At 58.0% G+C, this 22,005-nt stretch overlaps 13 protein-coding genes across 13 annotated transcripts; 6 read left to right on the top strand and 7 right to left on the bottom strand.

Annotated features, from left to right (window-relative positions):
* Positions 1–583: 583 nt before the first annotated feature.
* Positions 584–3,232, bottom strand: SCHCODRAFT_02676587 (uncharacterized protein; the record flags this gene model as incomplete). Its single annotated transcript, XM_050346712.1, has 5 exons — positions 3,190–3,232; positions 2,897–3,137; positions 2,121–2,848; positions 1,802–2,066; positions 584–1,604 (listed from the first exon to the last, which is right to left on the bottom strand). The coding sequence occupies exons 1-5, from the start codon at positions 3,212–3,214 to the stop codon at positions 584–586; spliced, it is 2,280 nt and encodes a 759-aa protein (XP_050201881.1). The 5' UTR covers positions 3,215–3,232.
* Positions 3,233–3,454: 222 nt separating this feature from the next.
* On the bottom strand, positions 3,455–5,195 carry SCHCODRAFT_02534141 (uncharacterized protein). The gene is made up of 4 exons (XM_003034041.2): positions 5,147–5,195; positions 4,857–5,097; positions 4,030–4,805; positions 3,455–3,971 (listed from the first exon to the last, which is right to left on the bottom strand). Exons 1-4 carry the CDS (start codon positions 5,160–5,162, stop codon positions 3,625–3,627), a joined length of 1,380 nt encoding a protein of 459 aa, XP_003034087.1. The 5' UTR covers positions 5,163–5,195; the 3' UTR covers positions 3,455–3,624.
* A 429-nt stretch (positions 5,196–5,624) lies between these two features.
* On the bottom strand, positions 5,625–5,930 carry SCHCODRAFT_02725797 (uncharacterized protein; the record flags this gene model as incomplete). Its single annotated transcript, XM_003034040.1, has 1 exon — positions 5,625–5,930. One exon carries the CDS (start codon positions 5,928–5,930, stop codon positions 5,625–5,627), a length of 306 nt encoding a protein of 101 aa, XP_003034086.1.
* A 404-nt stretch (positions 5,931–6,334) lies between these two features.
* Positions 6,335–7,438, top strand: SCHCODRAFT_02616855 (uncharacterized protein). The gene is made up of 2 exons (XM_050344774.1): positions 6,335–7,019; positions 7,069–7,438. Exons 1-2 carry the CDS (start codon positions 6,482–6,484, stop codon positions 7,107–7,109), a joined length of 579 nt encoding a protein of 192 aa, XP_050201880.1. The 5' UTR covers positions 6,335–6,481; the 3' UTR covers positions 7,110–7,438.
* Positions 7,439–8,625: 1,187 nt separating this feature from the next.
* SCHCODRAFT_02492555 (uncharacterized protein) lies at positions 8,626–9,848 on the top strand (the record flags this gene model as incomplete). The annotated part of the gene is made up of 4 exons (XM_003034638.1): positions 8,626–8,789; positions 8,855–9,231; positions 9,281–9,441; positions 9,492–9,848. The coding sequence occupies 4 exons, from the start codon at positions 8,626–8,628 to the stop codon at positions 9,846–9,848; spliced, it is 1,059 nt and encodes a 352-aa protein (XP_003034684.1).
* Positions 9,849–10,976: 1,128 nt separating this feature from the next.
* SCHCODRAFT_02616851 (uncharacterized protein) lies at positions 10,977–12,084 on the bottom strand. Its single transcript, XM_050344773.1, has 2 exons — positions 11,384–12,084; positions 10,977–11,334 (listed from the first exon to the last, which is right to left on the bottom strand). Exons 1-2 carry the CDS (start codon positions 11,919–11,921, stop codon positions 11,294–11,296), a joined length of 579 nt encoding a protein of 192 aa, XP_050201879.1. The 5' UTR covers positions 11,922–12,084; the 3' UTR covers positions 10,977–11,293.
* An 11-nt stretch (positions 12,085–12,095) lies between these two features.
* SCHCODRAFT_02725789 (uncharacterized protein) lies at positions 12,096–13,584 on the bottom strand (the record flags this gene model as incomplete). Its single annotated transcript, XM_003034039.2, has 4 exons — positions 12,096–12,540; positions 12,593–12,748; positions 12,802–13,272; positions 13,561–13,584. The coding sequence occupies 4 exons, from the start codon at positions 13,582–13,584 to the stop codon at positions 12,280–12,282; spliced, it is 912 nt and encodes a 303-aa protein (XP_003034085.1). The 3' UTR covers positions 12,096–12,279.
* A 1,695-nt stretch (positions 13,585–15,279) lies between these two features.
* SCHCODRAFT_02493924 (uncharacterized protein) lies at positions 15,280–15,942 on the top strand (the record flags this gene model as incomplete). Its single annotated transcript, XM_050342991.1, has 2 exons — positions 15,280–15,567; positions 15,640–15,942. Coding segments are annotated over 2 exons (591 nt in total), but the record flags the coding sequence as incomplete, so codon positions are not given.
* On the top strand, positions 15,934–17,620 carry SCHCODRAFT_01124747 (uncharacterized protein). The gene is made up of 2 exons (XM_050341067.1): positions 15,934–17,411; positions 17,466–17,620. The coding sequence occupies exons 1-2, from the start codon at positions 15,952–15,954 to the stop codon at positions 17,473–17,475; spliced, it is 1,470 nt and encodes a 489-aa protein (XP_050201877.1). The 5' UTR covers positions 15,934–15,951; the 3' UTR covers positions 17,476–17,620.
* Positions 17,621–18,272: 652 nt separating this feature from the next.
* Positions 18,273–18,686, bottom strand: SCHCODRAFT_02207641 (uncharacterized protein; the record flags this gene model as incomplete). The annotated part of the gene is made up of 1 exon (XM_050342064.1): positions 18,273–18,686. A coding segment is annotated over one exon (412 nt), but the record flags the coding sequence as incomplete, so codon positions are not given.
* A 149-nt stretch (positions 18,687–18,835) lies between these two features.
* SCHCODRAFT_02490682 (uncharacterized protein) lies at positions 18,836–20,697 on the top strand (the record flags this gene model as incomplete). Its single annotated transcript, XM_003034637.2, has 4 exons — positions 18,836–18,938; positions 18,989–19,176; positions 19,225–19,480; positions 19,532–20,697. The coding sequence occupies 4 exons, from the start codon at positions 18,836–18,838 to the stop codon at positions 20,695–20,697; spliced, it is 1,713 nt and encodes a 570-aa protein (XP_003034683.1).
* A 100-nt stretch (positions 20,698–20,797) lies between these two features.
* Positions 20,798–21,378, top strand: SCHCODRAFT_01296984 (uncharacterized protein). The gene is made up of 2 exons (XM_050341396.1): positions 20,798–21,179; positions 21,321–21,378. Exon 1 carries the CDS (start codon positions 20,837–20,839, stop codon positions 21,131–21,133), a length of 297 nt encoding a protein of 98 aa, XP_050201875.1. The 5' UTR covers positions 20,798–20,836; the 3' UTR covers positions 21,134–21,179; positions 21,321–21,378.
* SCHCODRAFT_067009 (uncharacterized protein) lies at positions 21,035–21,904 on the bottom strand. Its single transcript, XM_003034038.1, has 4 exons — positions 21,862–21,904; positions 21,553–21,803; positions 21,248–21,378; positions 21,035–21,197 (listed from the first exon to the last, which is right to left on the bottom strand). Exons 1-4 carry the CDS (start codon positions 21,862–21,864, stop codon positions 21,169–21,171), a joined length of 414 nt encoding a protein of 137 aa, XP_003034084.1. The 5' UTR covers positions 21,865–21,904; the 3' UTR covers positions 21,035–21,168.
* Between the last annotated feature and the right edge of the window lie 101 nt (positions 21,905–22,005).

The following is a 22,005-nucleotide window of genomic DNA, read 5'->3' as shown; positions in this document are numbered from 1 at the left end:
TCGCCTCCAAAGTCCTTGCGTCAGTACCCTGAACGAGGAAAGATGTTGATCATTCAATCCAAGGGATGCGAAGCGCAAGCGCTCCTTCAGACCGACCGTCAGGATATCCTTTACTTCTACGATGGACGACCTCTCTTCGGTCCAGCAAGACTTGGTGCATGAGCGCACCAATCTGTACGATGCCCCAGACGGACACGCTACGGAGGAGAGCAAACGCGTAGGGGAGCGTGGAGTGAAGATGGAAAGGCCTATGTCCAATGACCTGCTCCAGCGGTGAGTGTCGCGCAGCTGCTAGATAGACGATACCTGAACGCTTGCGCACAGGCTGCCGATCGAACTATGCATCCAGATATTCGAGCTTTGTGTTTCCGCCGACGCAGAGCAACTATACAACTTCTTCTTCGATGATACGACCAAGGCTCCCTGGGTGCTGTCGCAGGTGTGCTCGCGGTGGCGCACCATAGTGCACGAATCACCCAACCTCTGGACAGTCGTACGCGTGTCCACCGACCTCGTCGAGGAATCCCAGCAGCCGCTCGAAGAAACGATCGAGCTCCTCTCCGACTACCTCAAGCGCTCCAAGCTACTCCCCATCTCCCTCCTTGTCCTCAGCGAAAGCCACTGCCAACAGCTCATCATGGAGCGCGTTATTGGCTGCTGCGATCGCTGGCGCGACGCGTTCTTCTTCATGAACCCCATCTACCTCCACCATCTCGGCCCCATTCGCGGGCGGCTTCCCCTCCTGCGCTCCCTGCACTTCATCCCGACGCGCATCAGCGACGCAGGCGCCATGCGCGGCATCTTCGAGATTGCACCGAACCTCGAGGCCCTGGCGCTCAACGGTCCTGCGCTCGACCTCAGCTTCACGCTCCCGTGGTCGCAGATCCGCCTCTTCGAGGCGAATTATGTCGACCCTGCGGACATTCTCAGCGTCGTGCCGACGATGCCGCACATGCTGCGCATGCACCTGGGCAGGGAGCCGCCCGAGCGCGATCCCGTAGACACGACGGACTGGGAGGTCACGCACGACGAGGTGGAGGTGGTTCGCCTTGGCGTGGTCGCCGAGCGCGTGGAGGGCCACCCGGGCGACCTGATCGACCACCTCGTCCTCCCGGCCATGATCGATCTCAACATAACCTGTGACGACGAGGAGGGCGTCGACAGCCTGATGGAGCTGCTCCGGCGCTCCGCGTGCCGCATCCGCACGCTCACGCTCGACATCCGCTTCGGGCACTCGACGAAGTTGCTCGCCCTCTTCCGCAATGTGCCGCAGTTCGCGCGGCTGTCGACGCTCACTTTGCAGGACGGGGACCCGGTGGACGACTCGCCGCTGCTGGCGGCCATGACGGTGCACGCGGGCGAGGCGGAGCGGGTGATCCTGCCTCAGCTGCAGGACCTGTCCATCATCACGGACACGGACGAGCCGGGCAGAGCCGTCAGGCTGTGGCTGGATGTGCTGGAATCGAGGGTCGACCCCGAGCAGCAGGATGATCTGGAGATGCCTGACATAGAGGACATACGAAGCGTATCGTTCAGTTGTAAGACCGCGCGCGGTGTCCTCGACGATCCGTCCTGTTTGAATCGCTTCCATCGGCTGGTGGCCGCTGGGGTCAAGGTTGAGTTTCGTTACGGTCCAGGTGTTATCACTCAGTCGACTGATTGAGCGGGATGTGTGTATGTAGAACGTTTAATCTGTAGCATACTATAGCGAATCCGACTATCGAGTCTCCTGTGTTCTGACTACTACTTCTCAATGAGGACCTCTTGCAGCTCATTCAAGTACTCATCCATCGGTGCCTACTCCTCGGGATCGTCTGCCTCGCCCCCATACTTTCGCGGGACGTTCTTCGGGTTGGCGACCTTCACTCCACGCGATTCCTCAAACTCCCTCACCCCTACCGGATCCTCCCACAACGACCGCATCATCGCGCCCCAAATGGAGTTCTTGTCGTCCTTCATCAGCCTGCGCGCCGTCCACATGCCGATCAAATCAAGCCACTCGTCGTACTCTTCTTTGGGGACAAGAGGAAACCACACGCCGTCATAGGGCTGCCACATCACGTTGACTGGCGTGCGCTGGTCAGTAGAAGGCCACAACCTGAGAAAAGGCAGACACGCACGACCGGGGATCATGCGCTCGAGCGTGGGGCAGCGCTTGTAGAGCCGCTGGCAGACGCCCGACATCTCGTCGAGGTCATTGTTGTCCGGGCGCCGCGGCACGCCCGCGCGCAGGGTGAAGACGAGGTTGGCCAGCTTGCGCATGAGCGCGATGTGGATCTCGAGCGTGTCGAAGAAGCGCTTGCGCTGGGCCTTCGTGTGCGGCCGGATGGTCTCGAAGTTCAGCCACTGCAGCTCGCGGGATGCGTAGCGCGCGATGGGGATGATGATGTCGCTCTTGAGGCGCTCGGAGGTGACCTTGAGGTCCGTGATGGAGAGACCGGCGAGCGAGGCGAAGTGCGTGAGTTCCGCGGGGCGTTTCTCGAGGTTGGAGGTGACAGACAGCCTGACCCTGGTGGCCAAGCTTCCGGGGAGAACGTAGGGCGCGACAGCAAGAGAGACGTCTGCAACGTCGAGCTTGGGGAAGGTGATCTTCTGGTCAAGGCCTTGTTCATCGTCGATGTCGACGAGCAGGAGCGAAGTGATCGTCTCGGCGTTGGCCTTGAGGAAAGGTGCAGCGGACGCGGTGTTGACAAGACAGCAAGTGGCCAGCTGCGGTAGAACATGCGTTCCGAGCAAAGAGGGAATCGTCGGGAGCGCCGTCAGATTGAGCTCAGTCAAGTTGCGCGTCAGGCGAATAGCGTCGGCGCAGAGATCAGGGAACGAGCCCGCGGTCGAGCTGAACGGATTGCTACATCATTGTCAGCTCATGTGTTCCGAAATACAAGTCCTCACTCACATGATCAATCTATCGACACCAAGGGCGAGCTCTGGCTTGTCAATGAGCGTCTGCAGAAGCTTCCTCGTGTTCTTGGCGTTCGTGGGGGCAGGCGCCTCATACAGAATAGTCTTCCCCGACTCGTACAGATGACTGGAGCACAAGCAGACAGCGAGGATATCACGAGAGCTTTCCAGGTGGCGGAGAATATCTTGCATGAGGCTCAGAGAAAGGCGAAGCATAGGGCATAGCCTCATCGTCTCTGTGAGCGCTATTCAGCAACGGTGTGATGATGAAATCGCAGTGGCACGCACCTGCAATGCGCTGCGTGGTAGACATTTCAGGGTGGCGATGAGGAGACTTTGGGAGGGTGAGTATCCGAGGGCGTCGATCAGAGGCGCAGGCAATGGTGGGTCAAGAACAAGGTGCGGTGCAACGTCCTTGGCCTTATATACGGTGGTCATCGGCATTAGCCGACGGCGTTGGCCTCGAGGCGACATGAACAATGGAGTGCATTAAGCGAGCCGCCGCATAGACCCTATGCGACAAAATGGGTTTTGCTTGTTTAGAAATTAACAACTCCATGATTGGCAGAGAGATCACACACGGTGCTTTGTTCATATGAAAGAGCAAACGAATTGGCTTCACGCCGGTAGCTCTGCAAAAGTTTAACATGAACCACGTGATGCGGTACCGTCTCCAAGTCGGACAAGGTCTTACGAATCGGAATTAATACGATGATCGCCCACTCATTCCTCCGACCCACTATCTTCGTCCGTCATCCACTCCTCGCCATCCTGCTCCTCATCTCCCTCACCCTCGTCCTCCTCATCTTCATCCCCTTCGAAGTCGTAGTACTGGTTCCCGTAAACTTCTGGATCTCGTATTTTGACGCCGTGCGACCGCTCCAGCTCGCGAAGCTGCGCAGGATAGTCGCGGACTGCCTGCGAGATCATCGCGCGCATCAAGGCTGGATTCTTCGCCACTCGATTCATCATCCACGTCGACAGGACGTTCACGAGCTCGCTGTCGGGAGCAAGCGCGTTGATCGTGCGGGGCATCCAGACATCGCCGGTGGGGAACCAGAAGAGGTCGACTAAGGGATGGGGTTCAATATGAGCCAGAGAAGACATAGAGCAAAACATGATACGCACACCCCATGTTCATGAATTGCAAGGTCCTGCAGCGCGCGGATAGTCGCTGGACTATGTCCGACATCTTGTCCAGGTCTTTCAAGGTCGGAACCTCTGCTTCGAAGTTGAATATCCCCGGGCGCACAGAGACCGCGAACCCCCTCAACCGCTCAAAGGCCGAGATATGTTCTTCGCACGCGCGAAAGAAGAGCTGGCGGGATCTCGGTGTTTGTGTGATGATGCTCTCGATGACCAGCGATCCCAGCCTGGGCGCGCAGCGTGCAAGTACGGGCATCACCTCTGGATGCAGATGCGCTGCAGAGACCTTCATCGAGGTGAGGGGTAGCTCGGCGAGGCATTCGAGATTCTTGAGCTCCTCGGCGCGTTCGTCCTCGTCGTACGCGAGCAAGATGGTGGCGCTAGTGGCCGACGTTCCCGGGAAGACCAGATGCGCGATGTGGGCAGGAACGTCGGCGTTAGCGAGGCGGGGAAACGCAATTTTGCCAGGCAGGACCCGATCTGGCTCGGGCACTGCATCGTTGTCGGCGAACTCGAGGTCGACGATATTGGCAGCGTTGGCTTTGAGGAAGGGTATGGCAGTTCTCGTGATTGCGAGAGAGCAGTGAGTGAGGTTTGCGATAACGCGAGGGCCGAGCAGCCCAGGTAAGTCGGGGACCATCTTCATGTACAGCCCGTAGACGTTGTCCATGCATTCTGTCGCTCGGATTGCGAGCCTCATGAAGGAGGCCAGGACGTTGTCCCCGATGACCAGGGCTGCATCTTTGACTGCCCAATCGCTACGCTGAGGTTACACTGTCAACTTCGCAGCAGAAGAGGATCTCGCTCACAAAGTAAACTGCTTGACGCAGAGCGCCAGTTCAGGCTTCTTGACGATGGACTTCAGCAAGCGTACCATACTCTTCATGTTGTGTGCCAGAGGCATATCGTAGAGGGTCCGGATCCCAACATCGTATAGATGGGTAGAGCATTGGCAGATAGATGCTACATCCTTCGATCTGCCGACCTCGCGCACTATGAGTTCCATCACTTCAGGCGGAAGCCGGAGTAGAGGAGATTTGGCCATCAACTCTGCGAGCGGAATATAGATATCAATTCCATGATATCAGACAAATCTCACCTCGATCGGAGCCCATCCTGAATGCGTGAACGGCGAGGGCGGGGTAGAGTACTTATAAGGGTCGAAACACTTTCCGTGTGTGCCTATCGAAGTCATCCATTTGTGGCGCTGTGGCGCTGGGTTCTGGGTTCAAATCTCGGTCAAACATCTACCTCCTACCAACGACGATGCAGTAGAATAACTCTGAAAACTCGTTTCAAGGCATCAGTAGCCCGCTGACACAACGGCCGGCGGGTCTTGTCGAGCATCCGCATAATCCACAAGTCGAAGTAAAGACAGAAGATCGCATAGCATCTGCACAAACAAAGCTAAGCATCGCGACGACAACATACATGATTGCATATCATAAACAATTCCCTTTCAAATGGCCAACGCTCGACCTTCCCCTAAATCCTTCCCTAACCTCCCCCTGCGTGACTCCAGGTCCTCAGCCGGTGCGCGCGTTTGATCGGGTCACGCGACAAGCCACGATTGCCCATTAGCGCGTCCCAGCGGCACCCTTCTTCCGCTTCGGCTGCGGCGCTGTGAGACGCTCTGGACCGGTGTCGGTGGACGCGCCAGTAGTCTCTTCAGCGTTCCCGCGCTGGGACTGCGTGCTATGGGCCTGTATGTTTGTTTTGCGCGCCGCCTTCGACGTGGCCTTGCGCACCCGCTTGCGCTTGTGCGGCTGCCGTGACAGATCCGCGGCTGGGATCTCAAACGAGCCAGCTATAAGCTGACCCTGCGCGCAGGTAAGATATACCATAGCCCACATGCTTGGCGGCAGCGGCTCGCCCTGGCGCATTTTGTAAGCCTTGATTAGCTGCTTGCGGAAGTGAAAAAGCGCAGGCCGGAGACGCCAACTCCAATCGGGTGGCATTGAGGCCAGCGCTTCATCCAGCGCCGCTTCGTTCTTGAGGACGCGCTCTCGTTCAGGTGTGTTGTCAAAGGCGTAGTGAGGGAAGATTGAACATCAGGAAAAGCGGCCCGGGGGCTGAAGCGGACTCAGCCGGACTCAAGCGGGCTCAAGCGTCTCAAACGCTCAAGAGCCCCAAAAGTTATTGCCCGAAATCAAACGTTCTCAAGACGCTTGACTCGCCCTTGAACCCGCTTGAGCCCGCTTGAGTCGGTTTGAGTTTAGCCAAGCATCATGAATCCACTTCAAATTCAATTCTTCTCAATCACTAAATTCATTCGTAGATCACTAAATTGCCTATCATTGCTCAATCACTAGAAAATAATCTACACTGCACTGGGAACTACTATACGGATCTCCTCCCAGGGAGACCTAGCCTAGTCAGCCCCCCACTGCTCAAGCGCTCACCGTCGCCCTGGCGCGCCCTCCCGAGCATCACAATGCATGGTCGCGCCAACCGGCTTCCAGATCCGTCGCGCACATCTCAATCACCCCCAGCACGTCCCACGCTCTTGCCCATCAGTCGCGCGCATTCCCGCACTTGTCCCCGATCCACCGCCCGCCCCACACTTGTCGTCGCCCGAAGCGCATCTCCCAACGCCGCGACACGTGTCCGCGCAGCGCATGCTGCCGACATGTCACATGCACCTCCTACTACCATTAGCACGTCCTGGGCTCGAACACGTACCTGCAACACTCCTCGCGTCGTTCTGCGTTGTCCGGCGCTCCTCGTGTCGTGCGCTCGCTCGGGCTCGAAAACTCGCCACTCGGCAAATGCCGAGCTCGCGCCGAGGCTGCGCTCTCGCGCCTGCCATCGAGTTGCGCATCCCGGGCATATGCCAAGGACGTGTGGCGCTCGTCGGGTAGCGCACTTGGGCGGAGAAGGTGCCCCGCGTCGTCCTGCGTGTTGCGTTGAATCCTACGTCCGCGCCGGCTGCTGCTCCGGTCTGTCCCGAGCTGGCGCGCGCGCGGCACCTCCTTCACCCAATTCAGCGGGTGTATGCGAGCTCAGCCAGGCTGCACGTACTGGAGTATGCGCAGCTGACCGCGGAAACGAGAGATCGTTAGACGCGGCAACGTGGACATGCCACGTCACGCGGTGATCGGCCCTTGCGTACGCGGCGGCTGAGGCGGGGGTGCATGAACCACCCACGCGCACAGGATGCGCGGCGGCACGTAAGAATGCGGGTGGGGAGGGGGTTGGTGAGCGACGGCGACGTTGATGTCGCCAACAGGCGACCTGGGTTGGCGGTCGCCTTGGTGACGTGTAGTAGGGCGCCTCAGGTCGTAACGAAGCTGAGGGGGCGGTGGTGGCAGCAGCAGCGTCAAGAGAGAGTGAAATAAGGACAACGCGCGGCCTGGCGGCCGACGCGCGTCGAGTGGACAGGGAGATGATGATCGACAAGGACATGAGCGGAGTGGACTGCGGCCGGACTTATTCCGGGTAATCACGTGACCGGAAGCCCGGCACGGCTCGCCGACCTTCGCCGCGTTCAGTGGCGCAGTTGGTCTAAAGCAATATCACCCTTGAAAACGTCGCATACGTCATCGAGCAAACCCTTCAAGCACGCGACAACGCGCTCGGCGCTCGCGTCCGACCTGCACCCTGCCACCTCTGCTTGTCCCCGACCCTCACCCCGTTGCCTCAGATTACCGCTGTCCTTGTACGGTAGCACGAAATAAGAAATTTTCATCTATCCGGGTTGCAGACCCATGCACCACATTCAAGGCAATTGAACTACCGGCTATCCATTAGCGCAGATCCTATCGCGGCGGTCAGGCGGGTCCCATACTGGTGTAGGATGCCGTCACGTCCCTCTTCCCCCCTGTACCTTACCCGTCAACTTGCCCCCTCCTTATCCAGCCCCCTCGCCCGCACGACGCGCCACTTCTTGGGCGGCTTTCATGAGCAGGCTATGGCAGCCACCGAACACATTTATGCGACATTTCAGTGGCGTTTTTTCATTGAGCCACTGAATTGCGGCGAAAATGTAATGCAAACCGAGGAAGTTATTTCCATCCCGTCGACTACTTAGGTTGTATGCGTCGAACTTAGCTGCAGCGCGCTCGGGTGGCATTGTGGGCGCGCAACTTGACGCCTACAAGTCTGTCGGAGATCACCGAACACAGCCGCACGTGCCGTTTTTGTATGACGTATGCGACGTTTTCAAGGGTGGGATTGCACCAGTTGCGCAGTTGTGGTCACTGCCCTATCTTTACCCTAGGTCAGCCTGCTCCCTGTTCTCATAAAGCTCCATCTATGGTAGTTCTGGGCTATTGTACACATACTATACAGCAGGTCCACTACAGCTTTCTTCTTTCACTCCCTGTTAGTGTGCTCTACTAATTCCTTATATACTGTTGTCACTTTACTCAGACTATATACAGTGTGATAAATCAGAATATGAATAAAGTACAGATCCATCAATTCTCTTGAGCTCCCTTGAGCTCCCTTGACATAGGCCCCAGATTCTCAAGTGTGTTCAAGCAGGCTCAAGCGGACTCAAGTGCATTCAAGCGCCTTCGGGATCTGCCGAAATCTCAAGTGCTCTCAAGCGGCTTGGCCGCGGGGGTACTTTTGGTGATGCGGGTGTTCCGTGCGTACAAGGAGAGCGACAAGTTGATCGACGCGGACAAACGCCAGTACTACGCCATCAAGGACAACTGGTTGGAGCGGGGCCGGCGCACGGAATACGATATCTACGAGGACATCATGCAGCGCATCGAGGCGCACAACTGGCAGGGGCGGTACGATGAGGCGCCTAAGAATCGTTCCGCACTTCCACAGTACGACGAGACCCATACCAAGCCAGCGGATCCTTGTACGGGCTCGGCGCAGACGAGCGCAAGAAGTTCTTTGTCAAAGTCGTCACGAGCGAGGAGGTGAAAGTTAATGGTGTTCCTGATGATACGCATGAGGTGATTGGCAGGGGCGTCAGTTTTCCCAAGGAAGGTCGTAAATACCTCGTTGTGAGCGACCCAGCGAAGCTGCATATCAACCAGAAATCGGTGTTGTCCGGTGTCTCCGGAAACATGCACAAGACTGGGCACGGAGTCGAAGAGGAAGGGCGCTTTGATGGAGTCATCCCCGCTAGACGCCATCACAGAACCGTCATGGAGGAGGCCACGAACCTGCTCGATCTCCCCGATATATCGACGATATTCGCAACACTCAAGGATGCCTCCTATGGTGCGTACGGTCTGGGACCTGGAGAGCCTCGTATTGACCGCTTGAACAGCGCTCTTCATCTTGCACTCCATCGGAATGCTGTATAGGGATTTTAGCCCCGGCAATGTCCTGCACCGGCAAACCGACTCGGAGGCAGGCGTTAGAGGTGTCCTTGCCGATCTGGAGTACATTAGGTGTGTCACTGAAACACAGGTGCATGCCATGCGAACAGTGAGCGTGTGTTCCCTGTTCGACGCGACATTCTCTTATCTGAATCTCAGGGTACTGCCGACTTCTGTGCGCTTGAGGTCGTCTCAGGCGATTTTCTCTCCTTGGAAAGTTCCGATTTGTTGGCTATTATTCCGGACCCCGCCCCCGACGAGCCCCCTCCTTCTTACCTTCAGCCCGTCGTTCCCAGTGCCGCCCATTCTGCCTGGAGGTTCCGTGACGTGCACGACCTCGAGTCGGTTTATTGGGTGATTCTCTGGTTGCTTCTTCGGTATAGCACCAGTCGCCATGTCCCTCCTTCCTATGACCCCATGGCGCAGTGGAAGAAGTACAATTCATCACCAAAAGTACCCCCGCGGCCAAGCCACTTGAGAGCACTTGAGATTTCGGCAGATCCCGAAGGCGCTTGAATGCACTTGAGTCCGCTTGAGCCTGCTTGAACACACTTGAGAATCTGGGGCCTATGTCAAGGGAGCTCAAGGGAGCTCAAGAGAATTGATGGATCTGTACTTTATTCATATTCTGATTTATCACACTGTATATAGTCTGAGTAAAGTGACAACAGTATATAAGGAATTAGTAGAGCACACTAACAGGGAGTGAAAGAAGAAAGCTGTAGTGGACCTGCTGTATAGTATGTGTACAATAGCCCAGAACTACCATAGATGGAGCTTTATGAGAACAGGGAGCAGGCTGACCTAGGGTAAAGATAGGGCAGTGACCACAACTGCGCAACTGGTGCAATCCCACCCTTGAAAACGTCGCATACGTCATACAAAAACGGCACGTGCGGCTGTGTTCGGTGATCTCCGACAGACTTGTAGGCGTCAAGTTGCGCGCCCACAATGCCACCCGAGCGCGCTGCAGCTAAGTTCGACGCATACAACCTAAGTAGTCGACGGGATGGAAATAACTTCCTCGGTTTGCATTACATTTTCGCCGCAATTCAGTGGCTCAATGAAAAAACGCCACTGAAATGTCGCATAAATGTGTTCGGTGGCTGCCATAGCCTGCTCATGAAAGCCGCCCAAGAAGTGGCGCGTCGTGCGGGCGAGGGGGCTGGATAAGGAGGGGGCAAGTTGACGGGTAAGGTACAGGGGGGAAGAGGGACGTGACGGCATCCTACACCAGTATGGGACCCGCCTGACCGCCGCGATAGGATCTGCGCTAATGGATAGCCGGTAGTTCAATTGCCTTGAATGTGGTGCATGGGTCTGCAACCCGGATAGATGAAAATTTCTTATTTCGTGCTACCGTACAAGGACAGCGGTAATCTGAGGCAACGGGGTGAGGGTCGGGGACAAGCAGAGGTGGCAGGGTGCAGGTCGGACGCGAGCGCCGAGCGCGTTGTCGCGTGCTTGAAGGGTTTGCTCGATGACGTATGCGACGTTTTCAAGGGTGATATTGCTTTAGACCAACTGCGCCACTGAACGCGGCGAAGGTCGGCGAGCCGTGCCGGGCTTCCGGTCACGTGATTACCCGGAATAAGTCCGGCCGCAGTCCACTCCGCTCATGTCCTTGTCGATCATCATCTCCCTGTCCACTCGACGCGCGTCGGCCGCCAGGCCGCGCGTTGTCCTTATTTCACTCTCTCTTGACGCTGCTGCTGCCACCACCGCCCCCTCAGCTTCGTTACGACCTGAGGCGCCCTACTACACGTCACCAAGGCGACCGCCAACCCAGGTCGCCTGTTGGCGACATCAACGTCGCCGTCGCTCACCAACCCCCTCCCCACCCGCATTCTTACGTGCCGCCGCGCATCCTGTGCGCGTGGGTGGTTCATGCACCCCCGCCTCAGCCGCCGCGTACGCAAGGGCCGATCACCGCGTGACGTGGCATGTCCACGTTGCCGCGTCTAACGATCTCTCGTTTCCGCGGTCAGCTGCGCATACTCCAGTACGTGCAGCCTGGCTGAGCTCGCATACACCCGCTGAATTGGGTGAAGGAGGTGCCGCGCGCGCGCCAGCTCGGGACAGACCGGAGCAGCAGCCGGCGCGGACGTAGGATTCAACGCAACACGCAGGACGACGCGGGGCACCTTCTCCGCCCAAGTGCGCTACCCGACGAGCGCCACACGTCCTTGGCATATGCCCGGGATGCGCAACTCGATGGCAGGCGCGAGAGCGCAGCCTCGGCGCGAGCTCGGCATTTGCCGAGTGGCGAGTTTTCGAGCCCGAGCGAGCGCACGACACGAGGAGCGCCGGACAACGCAGAACGACGCGAGGAGTGTTGCAGGTACGTGTTCGAGCCCAGGACGTGCTAATGGTAGTAGGAGGTGCATGTGACATGTCGGCAGCATGCGCTGCGCGGACACGTGTCGCGGCGTTGGGAGATGCGCTTCGGGCGACGACAAGTGTGGGGCGGGCGGTGGATCGGGGACAAGTGCGGGAATGCGCGCGACTGATGGGCAAGAGCGTGGGACGTGCTGGGGGTGATTGAGATGTGCGCGACGGATCTGGAAGCCGGTTGGCGCGACCATGCATTGTGATGCTCGGGAGGGCGCGCCAGGGCGACGGTGAGCGCTTGAGCAGTGGGGGGCTGACTAGGCTAGGTCTCCCTGGGAGGAGATCCGTATAGTAGTTCCCAGTGCAGTGTAGATTATTTTCTAGTGATTGAGCAATGATAGGCAATTTAGTGATCTACGAATGAATTTAGTGATTGAGAAGAATTGAATTTGAAGTGGATTCATGATGCTTGGCTAAACTCAAACCGACTCAAGCGGGCTCAAGCGGGTTCAAGGGCGAGTCAAGCGTCTTGAGAACGTTTGATTTCGGGCAATAACTTTTGGGGCTCTTGAGCGTTTGAGACGCTTGAGCCCGCTTGAGTCCGGCTGAGTCCGCTTCAGCCCCCGGGCCGCTTTTCCTGATGGCGCGTGCAGCTCCCAAACCCATTCTCAGCACCCTGATTGGCAAGGGTCTTGACGGTGATGTAGGACTCGCCGCAGACCATGATGCGGTACTGATTCTTCCAGCGCTTGCCATTCGTACGATCGGGGGAAGGGTCTGGATCGGAGGAGAGTCGCTTCATCGAGAGATCGTAGCCAAGCTCTTCGCGAGTGGCGAACGCGAGCCGAGAGTACACGTCGATGAGGAGCTTGGCATCCTAGACACGGAATCTCAACAGAGCACTCTAGCGGCGGAAGAGTGCGCCTTACCGTGTTGAGATGAAAAGAATTGCTCGCGACGATGACGGCGCGGTTGAAATGCCAAAGGCGAACTTTGGTGTCTGCAAAGGTGATGCCAAAGGTAAAGCGCCGGCGAGCATCGGTACGCATGGTATGGTGCATGCTCCAGATGACCTTCTTGGAGTTCTGAGCAAGAGGAAGGTCAGTACAATGGAGCAAGATGCGAGGGACGGACACACGTCGAGTAGAAGATCTGCGACCGTCTGGTTCTCGGGGTCGGGGAGACCGATCACCCATTCGGAGTCTTCATCATCGTCCTGGTATGCGTCGCTGTCTTCTTCGTCGCCCTTGACGTCCGAGCCGGCTCCTACATCGTCATCATCCTCGTCCACGGCCGACCGCTGCGCGCCCTTCAAGAGCTTGTACTCCTCGGCAACAACAGTGCTGTCCCAGTTGAACATGCCGTCGGACTCGATCGTCAGCTGATGCACACCATCCGGCATCGCCGTGTTCACTTTTTGACTCGGGAGTGCGCGAGTGCCGTTGCTCTCGAGCGCGCAGGTCTGCTCTAGGCCGTCCTTGACCTCCAAACAGCGCTGGACGACTTGACCGTATATATCGACCAAGTCGGCGTACACGTCCTTCTCGCCGCCGTTGCGCTGAGACGGCGGCGTTGAGTAGTCCGTCCAGCGCGTCTCGTTGTTGACGACCTCGAGAGGGGCACGTCCGATGTCGTCGGATCAATTGCGCTTGTCGTTCAGCTCCGCTTCACTGAAGTGCTCGTGAATGCACCATCCCTCTGTGAGCTTCGTCGTCACTGCGCCAAGCTCTATCTCCGTAAGCCGTTGTGGAGGCATGAAATGTTGGATAAAGTCCTGGAGAGGACGCTGGACGACGCGGCGTATGTTGTTGCAAACAGCATTGCGATTCGTCCGCATATTCCCCACGATGTAGTCGCGGTGGTGGCCTATGCTTGATCGCCCGAGTGGCGTACCCACTGAGGCGGGGTGAGCGGAAGTCATGATGGAGAGAAGCGAGGAAATAAAGAAGACTCACCAGGCGTATATAAGTATATCGGGAGATGGCCTTCTGCGGGCCTGCCGTCACGAGTATGTCACGCTGAGCAACCTGTGCTCATTGTTCGATATGCAATGTTTGCCATCATCATCCTAATGAAGACTTACGGGGCTGGAGAAGTTTGTATATTGCGGACCGTTGTCCTGAACCCTTGTTTCGGGGGCGCACAACCGAGCGGATACGCGTGCGGAGAATTCGAGATGCACGAAGAAAGCAAGGCGCTCGAGGTCAAAGCGGCGCACGCGTTCCCGCCCAAAAAGACCATATTATTCCTTTTGGGTTTCGCCGCTTTGACCTCCAGTGCCTTGCTTTCTTCGTTTACCTTGAGTTCTGACTCGCTTCGCACCCGCTTGGCTGGTCAGAGTGTTCATCTCCGGTGACCTTCTATATTGGTTAATCTACAGCGTCACCATCAGAGCTCACATTTCCGCGTGTGCTTCTGCGACCTTTCAAGCATCGCCTCGCACTGGAAGGCCCCTCGGACGCTGATCACATCTGGCCCCTCGGCCTGCGCGTTGCTATCGATGATCACAATAGCTTCGCTCAGGAACCTAGCCGCCAATGATGGCTTGCACTCTCATCTCCTCCGGGGTCGAAAACGTGTGCATGGCCATCGGGACCGTCTGGCTTTCACCTTTGACTCGTACGACAACTCTGACCACGCGAGAGCTCGCTTCTCTGCTCGGGTTCGTCCACGTCTCCTCCCCTGCGCGACCGAGGGTGAAAGCTCGACGTCCATCGAGTACACCAGATATCGTCTGCTGCGGGAAAAAGGGACGCTGGATGTCGAGTTGCAGCACCTCCTACAATCCATCTGCTCCGAGGAGGAAGCTATCGAACAGCTGTATGGGCCCGTATATGCGGAAGGAACGCCGTCCGCCGTCTATATTGCCGTGCATTGCGATGGCGATTACACGCGAGTGGCCGCTTTTTGGGGTGCCCGGTCCAAATGGAATCGCACTTGGGTGCTCTGCACAGACCGCATCAATGACGCTCTATGCGTCGCGGGCCTACTCGCGATCCGGGGACCATCCTCGCGTCAAGCGCTAACAGTCTACACGTCCTCCGAGTGGCTTATACGCGCTGTCTGCTTTCGAGCGGGTCGGCTCGCCAAGCAGGGGTGGGACGCCAACAGTGGCGACGCGCTCCGAGCGCTGTGCAGGTGCCTCGCTTCCCGTCATGCGAGCACGCACTGGACCAAGTGCCCTAAAGGGGAGCAGATGCGCGCAGCTCGGGCATTGGCCGGCCTGCCTATAACTGCTCAGGACACGAACGACGCAATCTCGCTGGACAATCTCGAAGTTCTGCTGCCTGTCCCTGTCCCGCCGGCCGGCGCCGTGCTTCGCCTGACTGGGAAGGTTCAAACGACACTACCGCGCGATCCTCCAACTCCTCGTCCCTATCACTCTCTCGCTCCCGGAACTGACGACGTTGACCTTCATTCCGAGTCACACCGCTCGCGCGCGCACGACCGCCTGCTTCTCTGGGAGAATATGGAGAGATTGCGGAATGCTGCAAGGAAATCAAGCGCAGACTTCTGGGCACTTGTGCGTGAATGGGGCGACGCCAAACCGCGAGTAGCGAGTGTGTCTCTCCCTCAGCTAAAGGACGCATTCGAAGCACGTATGACCCTCCCCTCCATGGACTCACTCCGGACACTCACGTCTGCTGACGCGAGCGACGCAGCGCGCCACCGCGACGCCACCATGCGCGCGGCTCAGAGCATCCCTGACCGAACCACCGATACGACCGAATTCGGCACATTCTCGCGTCCATTTGACGAAGGGGAAATCAAGCACCTGAAGAAGCAGCTGCGCGCTCGCCAGGACTCCGCTACAGGGATAGATGCGGTGGCGTATAAAGCCATTCTCGACATCGATAACGACCTGCTCGCAACGTTCTTCACAAGATGCATCTCCCTCCTCGACGTACCTGCGGTCTTCCTCACCACAGTTCTGATTGGTATACTGAAGGCTGGAAAGACTCCTACCGACCCCGAGAACTACCGCATCATTGGCCTCGAATCTTGTCTCCTAGCAGCGCTTACATTGCTCGTGGATCACCGCTTCCGCGAATGGGCAGAGGACGGTGGACTGATTCCTCCGTCCCAGAATGGATTCCATGAAGGCTACCGCACTAATAACAACATTTTCATCTTACGATGTGCAATCGAACGCGCGCGCGCATCTGGACGGCCTCTATATGTCGTATTCGTGGACCTCAAGAACGCTTTCCCCTCCACTGACCAGGCGATGCTTTGGTCCAAGCTCTGGAACAAGGGGGCTTCAGGGCCGATATTCGACTGGCTGCGCATGCTGTACCGCCGCATGTCCTATGTGGTCAAGCAGGGCTCGGCGCACTCCGACGCCTTCCTCTCGACGGTGGGAATCCTGGCGGGCGACTCCGCCTCTCCCGGGCTGTGGAATTTATATTTCTCTGACCTGGACATCCCACCTCGGGCTGGAGACGTCTTCTTGGATGGCATCTGCGTCTCCCACGTGGAGCAGGCCGACGACGTCGCGCTCTTTTCCATGGCATGGAGGGACCTACAAATGCATGTGGATACTTTCAGCGCCTGGTGCAAATTCAACTTCGTCGTCATCAGCACGACGAAAACCAAGTGCATGGTCTTCGGAGGTCCCGCAGATGCGGACTATGTCATCAACGTGGATGGCGTCCCCTTGGACATCGTCACCTCCTACAAGTACGTCGGCGTGACTATACGCTCCGACCATCGGAATGTGTTTGCTACGCATTATGTCATCAAGGCGAGCAAGGGAACGAGTGTTGGAAGAGCGGCTTTTTCGGTCGAAAGCATCGTCGGTACCCTACCCGTGCGCGACGGGAAGACCATATACCTCGCACGTGTGGACCCGCATCTCACTGCCGGGTGCGAGGTCGTCCTAGACATGGACCCCGACGCGCTCAAGCTGCTGGTCAACTCACAGACCTCATTCATACGGAGGCTCTTTGGAGTCGGATCACAGTCCATCCTCGCGCCCCTACATACGGAGACAGGAATTCTACCAATCGCATTTCGGCGGCTACTGCTGGCGCTAGGCTACCTTCGTTACCTCCTTAGCCTCCCCCCAACACACTTGGCTGGTGCTGCTATGCGCGACTCCATGGCTCTCGCGAGCGCATCGAGACCGGGGTGGTTCAATGACCTGCGCATAATAGTCGGCCGCCTATGCCCGGCCCTCACCCACGTGTGGGAGCGTCTGCGTTACCTCGATGGCGTTGCAACCCTCATCAATGGCGTCGAGAGTACAGCGGGCGACAGACTCCGACAGGACCTGAGGACCGATCACCGGCTGGTACTGCTGCAGGGACAAGGCGCATTGGGTGGGAGTGGACCGTTGCCAAAGACACATCGGTCCTACTTGGACGTGCACATCCCCGCGCACCGGAAGGCGCTCACTCGCCTCATGCTGTCAGAGCACCCGCTCGCAATCGAACAATTGCGACGCGTTTCGCGATATCGACCACGATTCGATCGCGACCTTCGCATCTGCCGGCTGTGTCGGTCCGCGGTGGAGGATGAGGTCCACGTTCTCCTGCATTGCGATGGTGACGACGACCTAGTGCAGCTCCGTGGTGAGTTGCTTGCAGGATTACAATGCTCCATGCCGCGGTTAGAGCAGACATACGACAAGGAGTTCATACAGTCCGTTGTGGCAAGACCGCCTGCCGCTATCGCCTCCTTTGCTCGTTTCGTCCACCGCGCTTTCCTGCGTGTAACCGCTACACCTTTGCTGCTACCGAACAATGCGTGCGTGGAATTCGCTGCCTCTGCCGCATCATCATTGCTTACGTGAGACCCCAGGGACGTTTGACGTGGACTGGGATATCAGAGCGTATGCGATCGTGGTGTTCTGCCAGGTAGACATTGGCTCGCAGTCTACTAGGGCGGATAGGGCTGGCTCTGTTTAGGGCCCTCGCCTGAGAAGTCATCTACCTACCTACCTACCTACCTTTGCTGTTGACCTCGTGCACATCCAACACTCCGTCACGCTGGACTGTCATGGCTGGCTTCCGCCGCGGGGTATGATGGGCCTCCCCTTTTCGACGTGCACCCTGCTGGCGATTGCCATTGATACTCGGCTGTCCTCTGCATTTCGAGGAATTTCAGTGTTCGGTGTCATCACGAGAGAGGACTATCTCGCATGCAGCTGCTGCACGCATGACGCTCGTCTCGACTAACCGCTCGATGTCCGTGCAAAGGTACGCGCGCATCTGAGATGACCGCGTATCCTCGTAGGATGCTTTCGGACGTTGGGATGGCTCGAGAATTGAGATCCGTTGGTAGGTACTAACTTTTGCTCGCATACGACCAGAAGACCGTCGATTGCAGCGGTGAGCACCGTTGCCCTGCAGTTCGAGCTGGCTCAATACAAATTGTCCAATTTTGGAGAATTTGCGCGAGCGCGACCATTGAGCGAGGACTGCCAGCAGAGCGGAGACTTATGATGGCGGTTCTGTTGCACTATGCTCACAGTGAGGTCGAATGCGTTTCGGACTGAACTGGGACTTTTGTTAATAGTGATATCTGCGCATTCAATGGCTGATTGCTGCGAGTCTGGTTTCACGTCGACATCGCTATTCAAGCGCCAGACGCTCATCAGGATCACCCTGACAGAACCATTGACAGAAAGAATTATGCCTGTGTACAGCAAGCTCTCGCGCCCCACGACACGCTCTCGCCGCGAGATCACCTTCGCTATGACGGGCGGCGATGCTCGGCCTGCTCCTGGTTCTGCGCAATGCATATCCAATATATTTGTGTGCGCTCGTATACATATCGTAGAGGATGCGAATTCCGACTTCATCTCCATGAAGATGGCTCGAGCATTGGCAGATGCAAGCTACGTCCTCTGATTTGCCGACCTCGCGTCCGATGAGCATAGGCGGAAGCTCAAGCAAAGGGCATTTGGCTATCAGCTCTGCGTACAGGGAGTAAGTGTCAGAAACCCCATCTCCAGTAGCGTTCACCCTACGCACAACCCATCTTCGAAGACCTTCCCGCAAGATTGAGACTTCGTATAGGGAATGGGAAGAGGGAAAGCGTCAAGCGCTGCTACATGACTTAGACTTCCGGTTTACGCTTATTTTGTGGCGTTATGCGCGCCTAATTCATGGCGATACTGGACTTGGCCTCTTCCACAACGACTAATTCGCTCGCAAAACGCGGAGACTATGGCAGGCGACGAGGAGATCCAAGTCGACATCAGCGCTACGGCTGTCTGTCGTATCCTGACCGTGTCGACGTCTCGCCGGCAGGCGACGGCTCTGGTTAACCGTGCGCTCAGTGCCTAATGGTCGTTCACAGACTGACGATGACCCCTGCAGTCGTCAAGTGCTTGGATGAAGCTTCAAGTAGTGACGCTACGGCATCTGAAGAGGAGCAGATCCCCTGGACGATCTCGAACAAGTACTACTTTGCGGACGTGCACTTCGCGCCACATGCCATCCATGGATTGAGCCCCCATCGTGTGCAGAACGTACCTGCAGTCATATTTGCCTGGGCGCATGGAGAGGTGCGTATACATCTCTCCTTTCCATACATTGACTGACTGTCTGTTCAGGCCTATAAACATCACATCCAGCGACTCGCGAACGATCTGGACGGGTACGAGCCCGAGGTCTGCCTCGCCGTCCGCCTCGATCCAACGCAAGATATCAAGGACGAAGACCGCGCAGACGAGGAAGATCTCCGCGAAGAGGAGAACGCGATCGACGAGTTCCTCGCCTCGCACGGCTTCGAGTTCGTCGACGCGTCCGCGCGGTCGACACCCCGCGCGGAGGAGAGCACGGAGACCCACACCGAAGCCATGTCCCATGGTGCGCGCTCCGATCCCGCTGCATCTTCAGCCTGATCTCACCCCGACCCAGGAATCCCTCGCCTCCCGCGCGTGGTCGACGCGCTGAGCACCATCATGTGGCCATCCATGCAGTCGCAGGCCCGCCCGCGCGCCACCCGCGGCCGGTCCGCCGAGCTCCTCGACTGGGCGCAGGACTCGCCGGACACGTCCATCGCCCTCGACACGGACCACTCGCGCGCGGCCGTCGACGACATCGTCGCGCGCTCGGGCTCGGGCCTCGCCGCGCAGGAGGGCCGCATGCGCCGCGAAATGGAGGCGCTGGAGCGCTGGCTCGAGAAGGACGACTTCGACTTCCACGACGACCCGTGGCGGTTCAGCGCGCGGGCGGGCGGGAGCATGGTCTCCTCGCCCTTGTCGGAAGAGTCGCTCTCTGTGTTTGGGGCGCGGACGCCAAGCGCGGTGCAGACGCCGGGCGCGACTCAATCTCCTGGCGGATTTGACGACGACTTTACGGTCTTCGTGTCTGCGCCGCCGACAGAGGCGCACGTAAGCGACGTGCCCTTTAGCTCTGACGCCTCCTTGCATGCCGATACATCCTTTACCTCCAACGCATCCCTCGACCCCCACACCTCCTTCGACGCGCCCTTCTCCTTCGACCAGGCCCGCTCCCGCAGCAACAGCCTTGCGCCGCACGCGGGCCCGTTCTATCACTCGCTGGGCTCCGTATCCGACTTTGGCGACGAGCAGGCGCCAGGGCCACACGACATCCTGCCCAGCGACGACGAGGACGAAGATCTGCCTTCCCAGGCCGAGATCCGCGAGGCCTCTGCACGTATCTTCGGGGCACCGCACGCGTCCTCCTCGAACCCAGGCGCACCCTCGAGCACCGCGCCTCATACCACCAGTGTACCTTCCGACCCACCCACAGCCGCCCTCTCAGACGACCAGGACGACCCCGACGACTACGAGATGGCCCCCTTCGACCTGTCGCGTGTCATGTCCGCGCTGCAGGGGATGAAGGAGGAGATCGCGGGCATGGAGAACGAGGACGAGCGGCGGAAGGCGGCGGCGAAGGTCGCGCTCGGCTTGGTTTATGGGCTGGAGGCGGAGAGAGGGGGACTGGACGAGGAGAGGAGTGGACTGGAGGCGGGGAGAGGTGGACTAGACGAGGAGAGAGGTGGACTGAATGAGGCGAGGAGGGAAGATGGGGCGCGAGTAGGCGGGGAGGATGCGTAGCTCAGTCCGGGGTGCGTGATCCAGGCTACGATGCCGAGGACTTGAGGTTGTGCTCGGTGCATGTGTACGGAGAGGATCGCGTTCAGGGTTGGGCTGGGGAGGACGACAAACTATACCACGAGCAACGGAATGGAAACTCATGGGTTCGCGGTGTAGCATAGGCTGTACACTAGCTGTAGTTTACCAATCTAGACTTTCTTTATGCAGCGTATCGCGCGCTGGTCATCCTGAATCGTGCGTAGTTGCGGCATCTCATGCGCAGCGGATCGCAAAGACGATCTCGGGAAAGAGGCAACCGCGAGCTTGCGTTTTGCTCCTCGGGATCATGCTGACGGCGGGATGGGTCTACAATTGGTATCTTCATTTCGTATTGTTCCGACCAAGGTCGTCGACTAGTGGGATATGTACAGGGATGCGCTGGCGGCGCGGAAGATGAGGGCTACGGCGGAATGGCACCTGGCCACGACATATCTACTTGAAGCGCGACGCCTTGTCCAACACTACGCACAGCCGTCAGCCGAAGCCCATCGAAGACGATCACAGCACGCACCAGAGTCGTATGCCACCTCGCTCAGGTCCGTTCCCTGGATCTCGACGGCGATGCCGACAAGAGAGCGTCGAAGCGCGTCTTTGGAGGAGGCGTAAAGCATCTTGTTCTTGATCTTCGCATCATCCGGCGACCTTATCGAGGTGATCAGCGTCCATCATAGGCAGCCGCGGTCAGAGTGGCCCGCCTCCGTCATCGTCATCGTCCCATCGCGCGGGATCTCCCGCCAATGCGCGTAGCGTGCGCAGTCGAGCGCACAAGCGCCCTTCCGCTACCATACGCCCCGAAAGAACAGGCGCGAGACTCACCATGCAACAAAGCAGATCTTGCTCCGCTTGCCGTCCTCCTTCTCAAACTCGAAGTCGTACACCGCGTACCGGCACTCCTGCTCGGGCAGGCTGCTCACAAAGTCATCGTAGTCCTTGCTCTGCGACGTCTTCTCGACGACAATCTCCGTGTTGTCGTCCGAGAGCTTGTAGATGATGTACTTGATGCTCTTGCCGAGCTTCAGCTTCTGGTATTCGTCCAAGCATACGGGGTTGACGCCGACGCCGGAGGCCTGGGAGGACGTCAATCTCGAGGTCGCCGGCGCGGCGAGGGAGCTCATAATCGCGTACCATGATGAGGACGTGTGGGGAGGGATGCGACGGCGGTGGACGGAAGAAAGGCTTTATAGGCGTGGCTGTGCAGCCCAGATCAGCACACGATAACGACGCGCGACAGGGGCAATCGACTTTTATAGTAGTAAGCGCCCACTGCGC

Source organism: Schizophyllum commune (genome assembly GCF_000143185.2).
Source record: "Schizophyllum commune H4-8 unplaced genomic scaffold SCHCOscaffold_3, whole genome shotgun sequence".
Taxonomy (NCBI): Eukaryota; Fungi; Basidiomycota; class Agaricomycetes; order Agaricales; family Schizophyllaceae; genus Schizophyllum; species Schizophyllum commune.
Note: the sequence above shows the minus strand (reverse complement) of the source record. Positions and strands in the feature narration are given on the sequence as shown.